Source organism: Macrosteles quadrilineatus, unplaced genomic scaffold, assembly GCF_028750875.1.
Source record: "Macrosteles quadrilineatus isolate MER2022 unplaced genomic scaffold, UCM_ALF_1.0 Scaffold_3__2_contigs__length_128488019, whole genome shotgun sequence".
Taxonomy (NCBI): domain Eukaryota; kingdom Metazoa; phylum Arthropoda; class Insecta; order Hemiptera; family Cicadellidae; genus Macrosteles; species Macrosteles quadrilineatus.
Window position 1 is genome coordinate 78969107 of NW_026542596.1, and position 21463 is coordinate 78990569.

General features: G+C 35.6%; 1 protein-coding gene across 2 annotated transcripts in view; it reads right to left on the reverse strand.

The window, feature by feature from the left end:
- Positions 1-1552: 1552 nt before the first annotated feature.
- Positions 1553-21463, reverse strand: part of LOC128988489 (mitochondrial folate transporter/carrier-like) — a 28373-nt gene continuing 8462 nt past the window's right edge. Inside the window, exons 4-7 of one of the 2 annotated variants that reach the window (XM_054409822.1) lie at positions 15937-16051; positions 15000-15113; positions 9867-10012; positions 1553-2649 (exon numbers count right to left, since the gene is read on the reverse strand). In XM_054409822.1, coding sequence (XP_054265797.1) covers positions 2508-2649; positions 9867-10012; positions 15000-15113; positions 15937-16051 — 517 coding nt within the window. In that variant the 3' untranslated portion in view covers positions 1553-2507. Of the gene's footprint in view, positions 2650-4651; positions 10013-14999; positions 15114-15936; positions 16052-21463 lie in introns of those variants that run through there. The other variant, XM_054409823.1, reaches the window with a different exon arrangement.

Here is a 21463-nt window from a genome sequence, read left to right on the forward strand (position 1 = left end):
GTCATCATTTTCCAATATGGTGGCCAACTTTGAAACACCCTCTATTTTATCATGTTTTCGGATAGAACTTGAGGTTTAAAAACTTTTTTATTCCTGAAATTTTGTATATAAAGCTACTCTTTTAGGAGTGACAGCCTAAGAAAAAATTACTTCTGGCGTACATTCAGCTTTATAGAAAAAATGTAAAGAAAAAAATGTTTTATTTGCATGTTTTATCGGAAATCGGATAAAATATAGGGTGTTCCATAAGAAATTTCAAAGTTAGCCGCCACATTGGAAAATGGCGGCTGAATTTCGAAAAACTAAATTCATATTTTTTATCAATCTGTGTAATTTTTCAAAGGTCGTAAAAATAACCATTCAATGCTGCAGAATAGTTGTTACAGCTGTTTACCTAGAAACCGTTAGTTGATTTTTCTATAGAGCTAAACCAAATATCTCACTTCATTTTACAATCATCACTTGGCTTATTTAATAACTAGAATGACATTTTCTTGGTCGAATGATTGATGGCTGTTGAGGCAATTGGCAACTGGTGGGCTAAAATCACAGGACTCACTCATAAATAAGTTACCGGAATCTATCCCCTTTTTAATCAAAATCCACACAGGGCAGACTACAGGGACTTTTAATCAGACTACAGGGCAGGTAGTCTATGTGGATGGGCAAACGCAAGGCTAAAAGAGGCCGCCAACATCTTAAAAAAAAAAAATTAGACACTAGCGCATTCTGTGACTGGCTCAAACCACTATCTTCTTTTTTAATGAAAACTGGTGACAGCTGGTGCATTTTGATGGGATGTCTTCTTCAGTATCCAATTGCCAATGCCGGTATAAAAATTTAGGCTGTTTATCATAAACTTTGTAATATTTTTTTATGCACATAAAATAACATATGACCTTGATCAATTACATCAATAAGACACTAATTTTGCAATAAAATTCCCCAGTAGTACCCTGACAAAATCAAAATAATTAAGATACAATTCGGATGCCCCGGCATACCGAACTTAACACTTGTTGTCGCTTTCTAATTGTTTAAATATACTATTTTTTACTTAAAACAGTAATTTGGCAGATTTAATTCGTCAACTACACACTTGAAATGATTGTGACAATGATTGTAATTGAATTCTTGTATATACAATATACTAACGAATAAAGATGTTTTGAATTGAATTGATCACCTCATTGCCTCCATTATTTTGACATTACAGTCCGAATGAAACATGGAGTAGTTGATTTTTTTCTGTGCAAGTTATATGGGTATTAGGTTAAGACTAGCATCTACTAGCTAGATCTAGCTGGTTTTCATCTGGAATTCACTATTGCTATCATTAAAAGATTCCCCTTACACGTAAATACTTCTTTGCCAGCCACCATTGAAAATGGCCTGACCTCATGGCAAAGAGCTGTTGAAGTTATTACTAGCATTGACTATTGGTTGTTGTATTAATAGTCAAAGCTACTAGACAATGTATTGTCTACTTTTAATGTATTGTCATATTATCTTAAGTCTTAAATTTTAATGTTATGGTAAATTAAACAAAAGATTAAGTGTCAACAAATTGTATTTTTTGACTACTTTAGGGACACAAAACATCGAGATATGCTTTAAGTCAAACATTGATTTCAATAACAATTAACTCAAAAAAGAGGGTTTTGGTTTTATTTCATAAGAGCTTTACCATCGGCATACGTTTAGGAAGTAATACAGATCTGAAGAGTAAAATCTCAACTTGAATTTTACATTATTTAAAAGCACAATAATTATAGCAGAATACTACTTGCACAATCATTTGTTTTACAAATTCATACATTTTAAGTGTTACAAAAAAATCATGACTAACTAATTACTGTATCTACCAAAACATAAGAATTTCTCCTCTTCTAATTGAAAAAAGTAAATAAATGCATAGTCCATCATAGGAACAGAGCAATGAACGCGTCTGGATTTTCTAAATATACTGTAAACTTTCTTACGGTACAGGATCAGAAACAGTAACCGTTTGTCCCTAGGTGTAAAGTTATGTGTATTGTCAACCAATAAAAATATTTTTTTTATTTCAATTTGGACAGTTTTATCCTTGACTATTAATCTGATCTAAATTGAAATCTTTTAGAACTCTACAGTCAAGTTTTTTTTTTTTACATAAGTTATATTAAATAAATTACTAAATGATTTTTAAGGTTAGTTTTTGAAGGAAAAAGCTCTTGATTTAGGAATACAATAAGGAAAAAGTAACGGTTACACAACTAATTCACCAAATAAAAGAGTTCTCGGCAGTTAATATCAAAGAGGACAGATAACCTCATAAACTTAAAGAAAATAGAATGTTTGTACAGCTGATGAAGCCCCCCGATTTTACTTTCTGGAGTCATTTTTGTTGGGTTAGTTGTGTATCTATTCTTTCTTCCTTAAATAGTTTTAAAGCTAAGAAAATCGCTAAATTAAATTTTGATTGCCTACACCAATTTATCTTTTAGGAAACTACATCGATGTCAGGACTAGACGATAACTTCGGGCGGCCGATAGCTCAACAAGAACCTCGAGACGTTTTCGTACATGAGGAATGTCACCATGGTAGCAGGAACTACGCGGGTTAGATTCGGGGCTAAACCTTTGTAAAACCCTCGCCATCCTTCGCCCCTGTAACCAACCAAAATTCCGATTTTACTCATTGTTTTTAACCTTTCTAAGCAAAGGATTCTATATCATGACTTTTTTTTAGAAGAGAGCACTTGTTATAGAACATAGAAGAAGAAATGGATACACAACTAACTCACCTAAGAAAGGAGTTATAGACAACTGATAGCATACAAAAGGTCGACAACACAGTCAATATCTTAATCCTATGCAAGAGTAGGAAATAGTAGAAACAGTTTTTTAAGTAGAATTTGTTTTAGAAGTAGTCAAATTCACTCAACTAGGTATTCAAGTAGGCCCTACTTTTGAAGAAGCCCCTCTGGTGAAAGAAATTTTAAGGTAGTTGTGTTGTAACTTTCCATATACTACGGTACCTATCATCACTAACTGGCTAGAGGCATTTTCTTAGGAGGGTTAACAATTTTCTATTCATCCCTTTCTATTTAGATTTGAAGATCCAAATTTCTGTAATGTATTTTTTTTCCAACTATAAAAAATTTGTAACTAAGCTTTTGGCCATTGTAGCTTCTTTAAGATTATTAAGACTTTAAAGCAGTGCTCGATATGTAAAAAATGAGGTGCCGGAAATATAACCCATTTAATGTGATGAGTACCTGTATTTATGCCAATATTTTTATCTTTCCGAAAGAGAGGTACCGGAACACCGTTCCGCCGCAAATCCAGTACTGGTTTTATGGATAATATTAAGCAAATATTGTATATTTACAGTCTATACGCTAGCAGAAATATTGTTATACAATTTGATTTCCGTATGTAACTAGTTGTTCCCAACAGTTAATTTTATGCCGCATTGTATGAATTTAAAAATCTATTAGCTCCGCCACAAAACATCATAAAATCAATGCTTTAGTAACGTTTCTTTATCACAATATTTTTTAGCTGCTACATTTCATAAACTGTAGACAAAATAAAATATAGAAATTGAGATCAGTGTTTTTTTTTTTTTTTTTTTTTTTTTTACTGATAAACATGTTTCTCTAGTTTAAAAGAGTTCCACTTTGCTCACTAGTTGAACAAAATAATAATGATTTCTTAAAAGTTTTCACATAAAAACTTTTTTTCTACACCTTATTTAGTTCAAACATATGTTTTGATCAAAGTTCTTCACAGTGTACGAATGTCGAATTTTGGATGGATTAAAAGTCGGATATGATAGTCCAAGTTCTCATGAAGACAATGAGTAAATATAAGACAACAGACGTAAGGCCTTGGATCTTAGCCATGTGCGAGACACGTGGTAAAGAAGAAATGAGCCAAATGGCTATTGTGAGAAAGCTGAACACAAAAGAAACTCTACATATTTAGAATTTATAAAAAATACTGATTTTCAAAAGAATTATAAACTATTTACTATTCTAAACTAAAACTACTGTTTAGTGTTTACTGTTTAGTCTTTCTTTGTGTTCAATTTTTTTTTCAAACCCCCAAGGTTCTTTTAGACAATATGTTTAACTTGATAACTTGATTTAACTTAAGGCTTTTGTATTTCTAAAGTGATGATTATTTATATTTATTGCTTTTTATCTTAGAAACTGACATTGCCATTGTAACACTTATAAAAAAAAACTTCCTGCAGGCCAGAATATTTTACTTCGGGTCGGGCCAGGTGAAAAAATGTTGACCCTTGGGTTTTGGGCAAAAATCGGGTTAATTCCACAGGCAGGCTTATTTATTTATAAAAATCATAATTTTATAAAATTTTGGTCCATAAAATATTAAACATTATATCCTGTGATTGCAAATTTTAAATGTCTACTGCAGTCACAGAACTTTAACTTTCACACAATCTTTGCAGATGCTTTCTGCGATAATATCTTAAAAATAAAAGCTCCGCTCAATAATCGAGCCGCTTCCACAACTCTTAATGACCGAACACAAGCTTTGCTCCATTATTTTTAGTATAGCAACCCAAATATTGTGGAGGCCCCGCAGACTCCTATTTTTCATAATTAATTATAATAAGAGGAAGAAATAAAATAACTAATGGGTTTGTGATACATTTAATGTAACACACAGAAGGTAGGTAGTGGACCAGCCACTGCATCACAGTCTTATTATATGTTACAATACTCACTTCTATACTCCCAACTATCACAACCGCACCACTAATAGAAAAGTAGCTCTGCACACACTGTCATTTATACAGCCCAGTGTGTCATGTAATTGTCAGTATTATTATAATGTATGTATTCCGTTTGAAAAATCCACAAACAAAATATTTGCTTTTTGACAACAAAAAGAAAAGTTAACGAGTAAAATATAGTCTTACATAATTTACAGAATAAAGCAAAAGTGATACGTTTCGCTAGAGAAATGTTTACAAAATAGCTTTTTCTAATTCTAATTGTGTTGCTGTTGCACATTCAGTTTAATTAACTTTAAATGTTTCAGTTAACTTTGGCTGATAACAATCCTATTTGATCTTAAAAGTAAAACAAAAATCAAGTCAACACAAGATATTTTACTAACTATTTGTTTTTGAGTATTTGAAGAGAGCAAAAAACCTGTGTTTGTTGTTGAATTATAAACTTACTTTGAGTATTTACTTATTTACAAAAATATGTTCTAATTTTTATCTTTATTAACTCTTTTATTTACTACCTAGACTTTTTTGCATCAATACACTCAACAATATTTACTATAGTCGGGACCACGACCATCTGCGGTTGGCAGCAGCCAATCACAAGACAAGGCTAGTGCGACGTTGCCATATCGCCCGTTGACAACACTTATTAAAATACTAAACAATATATTTCAAATCAGCTGTTATTATTAGATTTGGCAACACCGCACTGTCCTCATTGGCTTCTTCGAAGTCACGTGGTAAATAGGCTCCTCACTGGAAACTTTCGTGGTCCCGACTATCGGTAAATAATAATAGTAAAAAAAACTTCCAAGAATATTTTAAAGAGAAAATTAGTTATTTGTATTTAAAACGACCATGATAGCCTTTGTGAGATAATGTAGTAAAAGTTATTTACAAATTTGTTCTTTTATAAGTTAATCATGCATAGGGAAATCTATGTTGCAAAACTCAGTATGGTTATAACGTAACACTTACAATAGTCTTGAATAAACATTGTTACTGAGGTATGTTCTAAAGTTATGTTTCTCCCACTTTTGAACCTTGCACTGAGATATAATTAAGTTTTATATCTTCTAAATTCTCTACGGTGGTCACGATTGAAGGGCTCATTTAATCGAGATTGTTGAATCTAATGAAAGTAGTTTTGTAATTATTGTAATACATTGCTGTAGATTGGTTGTGCAGCAGTTCAGATTCATGGAAGGATACAAATTAAGTATTTAACATTATAGGAAGTTTAAAAAATACCACCAAGGACCATTTCTACCTGAACCTTTTTATGGAGAAACCAATGTACATAATTTATAAGAAAATAGAGAGGAATGAGATCAATATTTTAAGTGGAAAGTTAAGGATGAAATATCCAATTTGTCCTTAGAAAATTAAATTTATACTGTATTGTGCAAGATTTTGACCAATAAATTTAAAAAGCACTTTAGTGCCGAATATAAAGTTATTTATATCATGATAAACATCTAACAACAAATGTAAACACAGCAACATCCTGAGAGGGGTCTGATTCAAGCTTCCTACGATTATTTTTAGACATTAATAAATACAAAAATAAACATGTACTTAGTCTTTAAATATAAGTGGAAATCAATATCTTAAAAATATAACAAACCACTCAGCAATGTAACTAGTGTTTAAGACATGAACATATCCAACGTTTAAGCTTTTGCTAATAAACAATCGCTTCACTATAGATTACATAATAATGTGTTGATGTAACAAAATATCCATGGAAATAAAATAGCTGCCTTTTATTAAACACGCACAATTAATTTGATTATGATCTCTGAAAGAGGAAGACAAAAAAGGTTAGCTGCCACACCTTTTTTGATCACTTTAAAACTTGTTGGAAGATTAAGTAAACATCACATTTTCTTAATACAGTAGCACAAAAATTCTAACTGACAGTTAATTAAATCGTTATGATAACGGTTAATCTATAGAACTTGTGAAACAAAACCGACACTGCACTTTTGGAGGTAGTACCTATTCATTTAAATTCACATATTATGTCACAGGAAAGATTTTCTTTATTTTACAAAAGCATGCCTAATTAAAATTTTCAAAAACGGTTAGGATGATTCTGTATTGTTTAAAAAATAACTTTACAACTCGTAACATCAACTAAATTTATCAAGATATTGATCATACCTATAGCCGTAACAATACCAGCAAAAGCCCTTACCACCATTTTATTTTCTTAACCTACTCATGTCTTAAAAAAATAAAAGCTATGGTTGTAGATTTGTAGAACATGTTAAGGAGATACTAAAATCCATACAAATCAAATCAAATTGAATCAAACCTCTCAAAAGATAATAAAATTCATCATGCTAAATAATAAAGGTATATATTACATAATTTAATAATCAAACAGATAAGAGGCAATCATTACAACCTAACCTAAAGAGAGTTATTCGACAGTAGTTAAATCTCTGAGTAATTTTTATAAAGTTTTTACAACATGACAATGTTTCATAGCTTGTAGCGATGTTGAAATGCATAAGCAAGTACAGTATCAGCAAATAAGATCAACTGAGAATCAGTACTAATTAATCAAGCAATAATTTTATTAATTGATTTCAAGTTATGTTTTAAAAGTATCAAACGCAAGAGTGTAACTGAGTTGGTTTCTCTGTCTTTATACAAAGAATGGCTCATTGGGAGTGTTTCAAAATATTACGGCGTGTTAAATGTATAGTGTCCAAAATATACTAAAAAAAAATTAATCTCGTCTTTGGTATTGTGCCTCCAAGAGGGAATCCGCTACTCGGATATTACTGGTAGAAATGTCTGTAGGTGTTAAAATTGAAACAATATAACTAACACGGGTAATACACCTACAGGCATAACTATCAGTAATTTTTTTAAATCAGTATTTAATCACTTAAGCCGCTCGCACTACGACTACAACTCATGGGGCATTGAATAAACTACTAGGCTTTGGACTTTAATAAAATGTTCTTTCATTCTTGTTTCAGAAGAACAAAAGTGTCCAATAACATTACTTTTTTATATTTTGTGTAAAAGAAGTAAAAGTTGTAAATGAAGTAAGTACAACTCTGCTGTGGAGATTTCATATTCACAAATAGTTTAAATATTTACAAATAATTTAAATATGAACCCTCAGCAGTGTGGCAATTACTTTTTTGTTACTCACACTTTACTTTGAATGATAACCGATGTAGCCTATCAAATTATAATACAAAAATTTGAAAATTGGGGTGTGCAGAGTATAACTATAGATTAAACATACTCCTTTAGTATATTTCTCATCCTTATAGAACAGCTGAAGCCAATTTTATTGTTAGTTTTGTATGTTGCACTGTAGAGGTCGTGTTTTGTTTAAAATTTTTTTCTTGTTATTTCAGTCATTTAAAACCTTGTTTACCCAAATAAAACCATCTAATCATAAACAATAACTGGTCTCCTAACCAAATGGTAAGCATAAATTATAAAAATAACCCTAAAATAGATTCATTAAAATTTTGTCATTGGTTTTTTCAATTTTGAAAACAGGCTCCCCAAAATATTTCAAATCCGATTTTAAATTTGTGTCTCAGGGTAGTTCACGAATGTCTCGTTATTCTTCGATTACATTGCATTGCGTATACCTCATCATGTGACCACAGCTTATGGCAGGGCTTTTGTTGTTACCGCTTGTCGTCTGTGGAACGGCCTACCCCTACACATTAAGACCCTTGAAAAACGTTCCCAGTTTGTGGCGGCACTGAAAAAGCTCTATTTTGAGAAGATGGTCTCGGCTGGCGTGTCCTAGGGCTACTGTTACCTTGCGCGTTTGCTGATGCGTGTATGCGAGAGTGTGTGAATGTGTTTTTCTATTTGTTAAATTTTTATGTTTTTTTAGATATGTAGGTACTTGAATTGTTAAATATTTTATGTTTAATTAGATTAAGTTATCCCTATGTTACATTATTTATGTTATATTTTTAATGTCAGGTTAAGTGTAAGAAAGGGCCATGTGGCCCTAACTTTGCCTGAAAAAATAAAGGATTTTTCATTTCATTTCATTTCATTTCAAAATAATACAAAGGAAATTTCGTCTACACTAGTGATCAGTGTCGACGCACATGAACTAGACACGAAAAACGAGCTTCAAAATTTACAATGGGACGAGGAGTCTACTTGTGTTGGTTAGTCTATGGTAGTAGAGTGAGTCGCGAGCACCGCAATAACGGATATGATAGGCTTAGATTGTGGCAGAGTGGTGAAAGAGTCGCTTAAATACCTCCAGGAGACACAAACTATTGGGCTACAAAAAATATAAAAATAAAAAATAAAATATTGGGCACAAACTATAGTCAAAGTTCTTACTTTTTCACTAACGATGGTTTGCTGGATGGCAAGAACGTAAAATGTCAAAGCTTTTAAAATTTAAGAATGAATGATTCTTCAAAATATTTAGACAGTGTATGTACAAAAGCAGTTAATAATCTATAAACCAATGACGGGGGTTTTATTCTGTTTAGGGACAAAATACTTTATTTTTGTGAAATTTTACTAGAAAATTTTAATTGTACCAGACCTCAAGTGATTAGAGCATTATGTGTTAAAAAAAATTGTTTTGCCAGAAAACTAACATTTTTTTACGTTAGCCTCATGATGAATCCTAACATTGGTGAAACTTAACATGTCAACAAAAATGTTTTATTTTAGCAAATTTACCATTCTGGAATCATTAAATGAAAATCAAGTCCCAAATTATAGCTTAAGTAACAAGCCTATCCAATAATTTTGGGAAATGAGGAATTACTTAAGTTAAACCTACTGTACAGAAAAATAAGTTATTAAATATCTTTCGCTATCCAACTGAAGAAATTTTAATTGCTAATTATTTGAATCTCCAATACAACGTATCATCCGACACATTCTGAATAACCCAGCTGGGACTGAGATATCGCGTCAACGGGAGAAACAATTTTGATAGCACCGAGAGAATATTTACAAATTAACTATTTATATGACGAGTTAACTACTGTCCGTGAACTTTTCATAGATTAACAGGACTAGACATATATTGGGCATGACGTGGAGCAAGTATGGGAGAAGACCTTTGTAAAAGCCCCTCGTTCCTTCGTACCTCCAAGTCTGGTCCACGCAGTCCCACGTTCCCTTGTACACGCGGTGTTGGTCTTGTAGACGAGCTCGCACCACCTGGTACGGATATGTCACAGCCGCCGCAAACAGCTTGGAGAGAGCGGCGAAGGTCAGGTACTCGGCAGTGCCCTGTAACATACAGTCAACTGTAGCCTACGTGCAAAACAAATTAATGATATCTCTTTGTAATTACAAGACTGTATTGGGAATTCATATTCAATTCAATTTATGTATTCAATACAATCAAAATGACAAAGGGCATTTTAACACTAAGCTACATAAGCCTTATAAAAGGCTTGTCCGTAGCATTTCTTAATTTGACTTGTGTCTTTTTGATGCGTCACGTTGAGTCAGCCATAATTTAATAGTTTTCCCAACCTAAACAGTAACAAAATCGATAATTGATCATTATAGTTGATCAGATCTATTTTTGTCAGCTAATTACTGAACAGCTAATTAATAGAAAATTTACCAAATCAGTCTTTGGATTGAAACTAGGGTTTTTAAGTTCTTAGATAATAGTTTATTATGCTACAAGGACAGGAAGTAGCCCCAAAGCAGAACAATAATAACAATTGTCTTTATTTTTACCTACAAACTGATTGAAACCTATGAAGTATAGTATAAAAACGTCCATAAGTATTGATTATACAGTAGATATACTCCGGATATATACTGATTTAGTTTTTGTTGAATTGATATCTTCACGATACCAACTATTACGATGTAATTAATAAGTTCAATTATTTCTTTAAAGTTTTCAAATCCCTAACCTTGTCTATTTACGAAATTCTTAAAGACATATTTAGGAATACTTTGGATTCCCTAGTATATCACGGACATGTGACACAAAATGGCGTCACATTAAAGGTAAACTGCGAACCGATACTTGGAATCTATCGGGAAACCATAAATAAGAATATATTCAAGACTTTCAGTAACAAATATGAGAAGAGCTTAACCTCATTCAATATATATATTTCCAGCAACTTATTTATAATTTTTATCATTAGGTACTATAATACAGGCCGGACCAAAGTTCTGCTTGGTATATAATTGTCGCGGACACGAAACGCCGAGAAACGCGGGCCTGCGGACACATTTACGGAGTCATAACGACGATCGCGCCGTGGCCGCGATTATTGGACCGACGATCGTACCGTGACCACGAGTCATAACGACGATCGGGCTGTGACCGCGGAGTCATACCGACAGTCACGCCGTGACCGCGGAGTCATAACGACGATCGCGCCGTGACCGCGAAGTCCTACCGACGATCACGCTGTGACCACGAGTCATACCGACGATCACGCCGTGACCGCAGAGTCCTACCGACGATCGCGCCGTGACCGCGGAGTCATCCTGACGATCATGCCGTGATGGCGGAGTCATGCTGACGATCGAGCCGTGAACGCGAGTCATACCGACGATCGCGCCGTGACCGCGAGTCATGACGACGATCGCACCGTGACCGTGGAGTCATACCGACGATAACCCCGTGACCGCGGAGTCATACTGACGATCGCGCCGTGACCGTGGAGTCATACCGACGATAACCCCGTGACCGCGGAGTCCTACCGACGATCGCGCAGTAACCGCAGAGTCCTACCGATGATCGCGCCGTGACCGCGGAGTCATACTGACGATCATGCCGTGATGGCGGAGTCATGCTGACGATCAAGCCGTGACCGCGAGTCATACCGACGATCGCGCCGTGACCGCGAGTCATGACGACGATCGCACCGTGACCGTGGAGTCATACCGACGATAACCCCGTGACCGCGGAGTCATACTGACGATCGCGCCGTGACCGTGGAGTCATACTGACGATCATGCCGTGATGGCGGAGTCATGCTGACGATCGAGCCGTGACCGCGAGTCATACCGACGATCGCGCCGTGACCGCGAGTCATACCGACGATCGAGCCGTGACCGCGAGTCATGACGACGATCGCACCGTGACCGTGGAGTCATACCGACGATAACCCCGTGACCGCGGAGTCATACCAACGATCGCGCCGTGACTGCAAGTCATGACGACGATCGGCGCGACCATCAGTTCTACAGACGATCACCCCGTGACCCGCGAGTCACAAGTTTCTATAGGTACCTGTAAATTGTTACCCATTTTTTTGTTTTTATAGATCAGTGCCACAAATGGTAAAAATTGATTTCGTATGTCTTTTTTGGTAACTGCAATACAGTACTTTTTTATGCACAGAAAAAAATCCTGTCCCATCCCGTCCCAAAAATCGGGAAGGAAATAAAAATCCCGTCCCGTCCCGTACCGAACTAAAATTTCAATCCCGTCCATCCCTAGTGTGTTTATATAAAGAAACTATAGTACATTTAAAGTTTTACTTCTGAAGACCTTGTTAACACTTGTTAAGGTATGTGTATATTTAAAAAAAAGTAAATTTAAATAACCTGATTATGCCTACCCCTTAATAGTTTTTTATTTTTAGTTTTTTGTTTTAAAAGTAGGCTATACAAGTTATTGAAATTTACTTATTTTATTTAACTATATTACTAGTAGCCCTAAAGAGTGAATATATATATATATATATATAATACCGGTATATAAGTCATTATTTAGCTTTTTAGTTTTAGCGCTTGCGGACACATTTTGAGGTTTTCACAGGCCGTTGCAGACACGTAGGAACCATTCTGCTTTGGGGGGAAGTAGGTGTTTATGGTTCAAGCATGATAGTTCCCATGTGAGGGATTTCATGTGAGTACTGTAAACACCTTCCCGTTTACGTTTTGGCACACTTCCAGCAACAATAACACAGGAAAATTGAACTACAACCCATAAATACAATCACAACACAACACTGTTTAATATAACGTTATTATTTTAATACAATTTTAAAGAATTATTGTCAAATGTGTTTAAAATGTAGAGTTTTCCTTTCCAATATTTATTTGTGAAAGTGGAACTTGAGCCTGGCCAAACCTGTTGAATACTTTTTGTGAAGCTTCGTTTTGAATTAACTCATTTTTATTTTTATTTGTCTTTATCTACATGTTGTTCAAAGGTTTATTGCGGACATTTTCCATCACGAATGTAAAAAACAATACACAACGTTTCGGGATCTGGAATCTGATCCCGTCTTCAGGTGAAAAAAACTTAACTAACACATTACAACTAACAATACACAAACGCCCAACCTAAGTTGGAGGGTATGGCCATGGGGTCACCATTGTCACCTATCTTTGCCAACATCTTTATGGAGGAGTTTGAGCAAAAAGCTTTGGCTTCAGCTCAGCTCAAACCGAGGATATGGTGGAGATATGTCGATGACACTTTCGTGGTTTTCCCTCATGGAGATGATAAATTGAATGAGTTTTTAGAGCATCTTAATAGCGTTTCATCCTCCATAAAACTAACCATGGAGGTGGAATCACAAAACAAACTCCCCTTTTTGGATGTGTGCGTAGAAAAGCATTTGAACAGTCTTAGAACATCTGTTTATAGAAAAAAGACACACACAGGGCAGTATCTAAACTTTCAATCAAACCACCAAATTTCTGTCAAGGAGGGGGTTGCTTACTCTCTGTTTGACAGGGCTAAGAGCATTTGCTCCAATCAGGATGAGTTAAAGGATGAAATTAAGAAAGTAGAACAGGATTTGGCTAGTAACGGATACCCTCGATCCATTATAAACAAATGTAAGAAAGATAGGGCTACGCGTGAACCTTTACAAAATTGTAAGGAAAAGCTTGTCCACATGTCAATCCCGTATGTGTCAGGGCTGTCGGAAAAAATCAGAAGGGTTGCTAGGAAATTTAATGTGCAAACAGCGTTTAGGACACAAAACACACTTAGGCAGAGTCTCGTCAAAACAAAACCCAAAAATGACACTCAGGATACTAAAAACTGTGTTTACAGAATAAATTGCAATGATTGTTCCAGGCCTTACTATGGCGAGACAAAAAGACCGTTGAACATTAGAATCAAAGAACACAAGGAAAACACCAAAAAAGGTTTAGTGGAAAAATCTAAGATCGCTCATCATTGCTGGTCCGAAAATCATCGTATGAATTTTGAAGAGGCAAAAATTGTCCATAAGGAACCTCATTTTTTCAAACGTAAACTCATTGAAGCCTCATACATTAAATTAGCAGACCAACCAATCAGTCAGTCATCGGTTGAAATAAGGCCACTTTGGCTACCCATTTTGAACAAGGAACTAAAGGATAGGGAACTTAATTGTTCAATAAATAGGGAAATAACGAGTTCTCCTCAAAATTCGCACGTCATGTTAACTCGTAGTAAAACTCGTGATAGGAATAAACAGAATTAACACCCATCTTGCGGCATCGTACATCGCTCCGCCATTTTGTTGGTTTTACTTTTCCAGGGACCGGAAGCCATTTCTGTTAACTCCGTGTTTCCGATTGGTCAGCCATGTTGTTTCAGTCTCAATGGTGGAGTCATGGCGTACGGTGCTATTAGTGTTCCATTGTGTGAGTTTTTTACGTTAAACTTTTTATAGATTATAGTGATTTGTTATTAATTGCATGTTGTATCATGACTTGACTGCTATACAGTGCATATTTTTTGACTGCCACCCTCTGTAGTGTATTCCAACTTAGGTTGGGCGTTTGTGTATTGTTAGTTGTAATGTGTTAGTTAAGTTTTTTTCACCTGAAGACGGGATCAGATTCCAGATCCCGAAACGTTGTGTATTGTTTTTTACATTCGTGATGGAAAATGTCCGCAATAAACCTTTAAACAACATTAACTCACCATCACCAACAATGAACTTCAAACAAAGAATTTATCTACATATTTGAAATGTTAAATGTTTTTTGTAAGGGAACAATTTAAATCCTGCACTTTTTACTACATAGCATTGACCTTTTCGATAGATATTACCATTAATTGATGGCTGATGACGAATGGCATCAGAGTATGGAAACAATCTCGCTTGGAATCAAACCAGCGACCTTCAGATTTAAAGGCACCCCAGACTCATATTATACATGTTTCAAAAAGTGTCCTGCATCTCATGCAAGACCGAGATGGATGGCGAGCGGCTGATGGCGAGACCAAAAACCTTTTGGGTCGGAGTGGCTGCGTAGGTAAGGTAGGTATACAAAGAGTACTCACCATTTTTGCATCGATGGGCATGTGTCGAGATTTGTTGTACCAGTTCTTCATCTCCTCGTACGTCATAAACTGTAGAGCTCCGTGAGATACTCCGAGCATTCCTGGGATAAACCCCTGCGAACACAGCATGAGGTTAGAACATGTACTTGTAAATACTATATACGTAACAGTTAAAAAATCATTGCTGTTATTCAATTTCATTTCTAGGTATTGTGAAAATTTCAGCAAAAGTAACATGTAATATTTTTTTATGGTTTTAAATTAAATGGCGACCATACGAATGTAGGTATTTTTGTGTGAATTTTATGAGTGTAGGATGAGATCTTGTAGTCTAGTTACTGTCTAAGTCTGACATGTTCCTTAGACATGTAGCCCACTTGAACCCAAATCTTGGTTGGCTGACAATTTCATTGAATTGTTTAGTGTAAAATCAACATTTAGTTGGTAGTTTCATTGTTTTTTACAATTATTATTAGGGTTTTAACTAACTCTCTGAAATAAAAATCCAAGACTCTCTGAGAAATTTTGTTATAAGACGTTTGTATTTTATCCGTTAAAATAAAGAAAGTTACTTGAATTTCAGAATACTACTAGATGATCAGTAATAATTAATAGGCCTACGGGTAACTAAAATTATAAGTTTGGATAAAACTCACTGCACAGATAAAATAAGAAAGAAAAAATATGTCTAATTAAAATAAACGAATATCCTGATCTTTTATTCTTTAAAGCTACCTTTGAAGAAGCCCCGAAATGGACAAATTATCAGTTTAATTTGTAACTTTTATGTGTTCTATTAACCTCCTGAGACTCTTTATACAGCTGAGTTAGATGTGTATCCTCCCTTTCTCCTTAACAATAATTCTAAAGCCAAGTTGCTTTTTTTCCTTAAAAAAAACTATGATAATTTTGTATGATCTATAATCAGATTAGCAACCTTGTATAGTCCCCGAACACCCTCCGCTTTGTAGATCTTCTTGAGAGCGTCCACCATGCCGTAGTACTGCTGGTTACTGGACACGTCTATTTCCCGTCCATATTGTAGGCATAACCTGTAACATAAACAACAAATAAATTTGATTTGTAGAATTTGTTTTTTTTTGGCCCAATGAGAACAAGCTGTGACAAATAGGCTATTGCAATCCTATACTATCAGGGGAGCCTATAATACAAGTTGGTCATATGGCAAAGCGAGGGGGTTTAGAATCCGAGGTTCAAGGTACTAATCTTGCCAATCACGAAATAACGTGGAAAATACTAGGAAGCCTAGGTGGTGTGAGAAGGACATACAAAGTATATCAACATTAAACTAATTACAACAATACAGTAATTTATTTATAAATGTTAAATAAGTTTCAAAAGAAAAAAAATTAAGATAGCTTAGAGCTTGCCAAAAACACAAGCAATTCCAACAACTGATTTGATTGTTAAAATATTGTATATTTTTTTATGTACAGGTTAAGTGTAAGAAATGACAATTGGCCCAACTTTACCTGTGTAAATCAATAATTTTTCATTTAAATTTTTTTTCATTTCAATTTCAACCAAAAAGGATAAGATATTTAGAAATATTTCCCAGATTCAGCACACAAATTGAAAATAGTGGAGAATGAAATGTGGCCTAAAATGAAAGGGATAGACGATTAAAGACAAGGAATAATCAAGGCACAGCTAAATATTTTCCACAACAGTCAATACCAAAATGCCCAGGTTCTTTGGATGGTGATTGTGACTAGCCGAGAACCACTTTGAACGATCTTCAATTTACATTTAGCATATTAGTCCAAAAATATTCTTCGAAGGTTGCAAGGTTGTTTGATACTGTGTTATGAAAAGAAATGTTTAGAAACCAAATTTATATGGTTTTATTCAACTTAATAGTCAGCTACATTTTACATGAGAGAATTGCACAAAACTGTAAACATTACATACATAAACAAAACAGTCTTAAATAAAACAGCTGAATAAATATTTGACAGTACAAAAGGAATCATATTACATAACATTCACCCCATCTTTTTTTTAAATGTAATCCCTTAGATAGGTGGGAGGTCTTCGGACTCTAGTGGAACGACGCAGGTTTGTTTCTTCGTTATCCCTCACAGAAGTAGGGGTCACGGTCTCATGCAGAGGGGATGTTTCGATTTCAGATTGAATAGAGTTCCCAATTTCAGGTTGAAGCAGATTTGATTCACGTCTTAGGTCTTGAAGAGCAGGATCTAGTTCTTGACTGGGATTTTCCGAAGTCTCTGGCTCATCCTCTTGTTGGATAGCTTCAGGAGGAACAGCGAGATGTCGCACCGATACCAGAGCCTCTCTACCATCTCTATACTTGATGCGAGCATAGTCTGGATTAGCCTCTATCAGCTGAGCTTGTTCCACTAAAGGTTCATATTTGTTATTTCTTACATGCCTTCTCACTAATACTGGTCCTGGATTCATGAGCCATTGAGGTTGAGAGGTGCCATAAAATGATCGTCTCTGGTGTTTGAAAAGTCGTTCATGTGGGGTCTCATTCGTAGCTGTACATAGTAACGAGCGTATACAATGCAAAGCTTCTGGCAAAACATACTCCCACTGTTCTGTCTTCAGTCCCTTGTTTCTCAGAACAAGAGATACAGTCTTCCAAATCGTTCCATTATATCGCTCAGCTTGAGAATTACCTCGAGGGTTATAAGGTGAAGATCGGCTAGTGGCGATTCCTTTAGAGTGTAAGAAATCACTCAGTTCTTTTGACATGAAAGCAGAACCTTGGTCGGAGTGGACAAAAGCAGGCATACCAAAGATGGTGAAGATTGATGTAAGTGCTTTGATGACAGAAGATGCTGATGTGTCCGAGCAAGGAATAGCAAACGGATATCTTGAAAACTCATCAACAACCGTGAGTATGTATTTATTCCTTGTCACAGATGGTATTGGCCCCTTAAAATCAATGTTAAGTCTCTCGAAAGGAGCCATTGCATGGATGAGTGTTGATGGGGTTTTTTGGTAGAACCGAGGTTTCACTTCCGCACAAACAGAGCATGAAGCGGTCATTCGCCTGACATCTTCGATAGAGTAAGGGAGATTTTTACTTTTTAAGAAATGAACCATCCGTACTATTCCAGGATGCCCAATGTCACAATGAATTCTACGGAGTTTTTCGAAATCTCTACAAGAGATGGAAGATGAAACTCGTGAAAATGCATCTGCTACTACGTTTTCCTTGCCAGAACGGTACACTATGTCATAAGAGAAAGGTGCTAGTTCCAATCGCCACTTTAAAATCTTGTTGTTCTTAACCTTTCCCGCGTGTTTCTGATTGAACATATATGACACAGATTTCTGGTCTGTAATTAATTTAAACCGTCTTCCAATCAGGAAATGCCTCCATTTCTGTATTGAATCGAATATTGCGAGGGCCTCTTTTTCCACAGCAGGTAGATGTTGTTCACTCTTAGTTAGGGTTCTTGAAAAGAAACATATTGGCCTTCCAGCTTGTGAAAGGGTAGCCGCTATAGCTGATTCAGATGCATCTGTTTCTACAGTAAATGGAATATTCTCTTCAACTGCAGACATACTGGAGTTCGCTATTTCTTCTTTTAATGTCTTAAAGGCCAATATTTCTTTACTGCCTACTGGGAATGATTTGACTGTAGTAAGGCAATGAACCTTTTCAGAGAATTTAGGAATCCACTTTGCGTAATAGGACAACATGCCAAGAGCTCTTTTAAGGCTTGCATTATCAGTTGGAACAGGGAAATTCAAGAGTGATTGCAGGCGGTCAGGATCAGGACGCATGGACATGTTTTCTACAATGTACCCCAGAACTGGAATGCTGGTCAACGAAAACTTAGATTTTTCTTTGTTCAGGGTAAGATTATAGTTTTTAGTTGCTTCCATGAATCTCTGTAGGTTTTGATCGTGTTCTGCTTGGCTACGACCACAAATAGTTACATCGTCCAGATAAGCAAACGTGTCTAGTAGATTTTCATTTTCTATAATCTGATCAATAGTTCTTTGAAAACACGCCACACCATTAGTTACGCCGAAAGGAATTCGAGTGTATTGGTAAAGTCTCCCATTAGCTTCAAATGCAGTGAATGGTTTATCTTCATTCCGAATAGGTATTTGGTGATATGCCTCCTTCAGATCGATTGTACTGAACACTTTGTATTGAGCAAGCTTAGAGACAAATGATTCAATGTGAGGTAGAGGGTAGGCATCAAGCTGTGTGAATTTGTTGATGGTTTGAGAGTAGTCAATACAGAGACGTCTCTTGTGCCCATTGTTGACCACAATCACTTGTGCTCTCCAAGGTGATTTACTCGGTTCAATTATTCCTTCTGATATAAGCCTACTTACTTCACTTTTTATGAACTTACTATCATCTTCAGAGTAGCGGCGGGACTTGATGGCTACAGGCTTGACGTCATTAGTTAGATTATCAAACAGTGGTGGTGGTGATACTTTAGCCCTAAGTAGATTGCAAACATTGAAGGGTGGGCGTTTACCACCGAAATTCAGCTCCACAGCAGAATGTTGCCGAAGGATGTCATGTCCAATTACAACATCGGCACATAAATCAGTTAAGATGAGCAGCTTTGTCAGTGGGTATTCGTGGCCATCGCACACCATGTCAACAATACAGTGGCCAAGAGTTGATGAAACATGACTTGTTGATGCCATCGATATTTCATGCTTTGTTGGGTATTTAGAAATATTGAATCTTTTCACAGTAGCTTCAGATATAAAACTGTCGGAACTCCCAGTATCAATGAGTGCATCTACTGGTTTGCCGTTTAACATCAGTGACACTGTAGCTTTTGAAAGACATTTTTGTGAGGCAGCAACAAGAGAAGAAGACATTGAGTTTATTTCTGTCTTATCACTTTGAGTTGTTTTACCCTTAAATGTCCTACTTTGGTTGCGAGAATTGCAAACTGTTGCCCAATGGCCTTTCTTGTCACAAATATTACAAACTGAGTCTTTGGCAGGACAGTTGGCTCGAGAGTGTCGTGACCGTCCACAAAAGAAACATTTTTCTCTTCTTATCGAGGATAATTGGTGTGAAGACGAATCAGAAGCTGCCTGAGAAACATTTGTATCAGTAACATCAACATCTTTAGGAGTTGACTGAGATATAGAGTTACAAGGGCTTGAAATATATGAAACCGCCTGATTTTCAGCTGATTCCAAGGTAATGGCTTGATTATAAGCTTCTTCAAGAGTCAAAGTTAGATTTTCAAGAAGTCTTTGTCGAATGGACTGTGATATTAGTCCTCGAATGAAAGCGTCTCTTATGTACTCGTTGCGATTTTCATTAGCAGTGACAGATTTAAAGTTGCATGCTTTACTAAGTTCTTTTAGTTTTCGAAGATACTGATCAATATTTTCTCCAGGTTCCTGTCTTCTAGTGGCCAGTTGATGACGTGAATATACCTCATTAGTAGGCTTTATAAAGAGTTTGTCAAGAATATATATAGCTTCGGTATAAGAATCAGCCTCTGAGATTATTTCATGTATGTTGTAGTCCACAAAATTAGTTAGAAGTTTTAGTAGATCATCTTCTGCAGCACATATTTCTTCCACGAAATTCTTGAAAGTGGTTTTCCAATGTTTCCACTGACGATCAGAATGGGGATCATTAGGGTCTAAAGATAGGCGCTCCGGCTTGAAGAATTTATCCATTTAGATTTGTTGGAATAAACTTGAATAGAAAAGATAGAATACAACTTGTATAGAAGAACTTGTAATAATATAGTTAAAAGATTAAGTTGAATAAATTGTTATGAAAAGAAATGTTTAGAAACCAAATTTATATGGTTTTATTCAACTTAATAGTCAGCTACATTTTACATGAGAGAATTGCACAAAACTGTAAACATTACATACATAAACAAAACAGTCTTAAATAAAACAGCTGAATAAATATTTGACAGTACAAAAGGAATCATATTACATAACATACTGTACTTTAATACTTTCAATTGAAATGACGACCATACAAAGGTAGGTATTTTAAGCCTAGTAAGAATGGTGATGAGTGTAGGATGAGTGGTGCGCAATCTTGTAGTCTTGTTAGTGACTAAGGCTGAAATATTCCTTAGACACAGCTGTTATTGATAGCCCATACAGCCAATGGTAACTACAGGACCTTCAACTTATACAGTAGAGTCCCGCAAACTCGGCGCTCGATAACCCAGCAGTCTGGATAACTCGGCCATCACCTGGCTCAGAAAATTTGTGATTTTTTGAGTCTGAGTTAAACATGAACTCAAGCCAGCTCAAGTCAAATCATTCTCAGCTCGTACAAATGATTTGTTTTACTATATCTGATGACTTAATACTAACTTGTAATCCTACTAATATTATAAAAGAAGTAGTTAATAAGATTAAAAATTGTATTGTTCTTGTTTTTAACCCTAGTTCCCAATAACCCGGCATTTCACAAACTCGGCACCCTTACAGTCCACATTACGCCG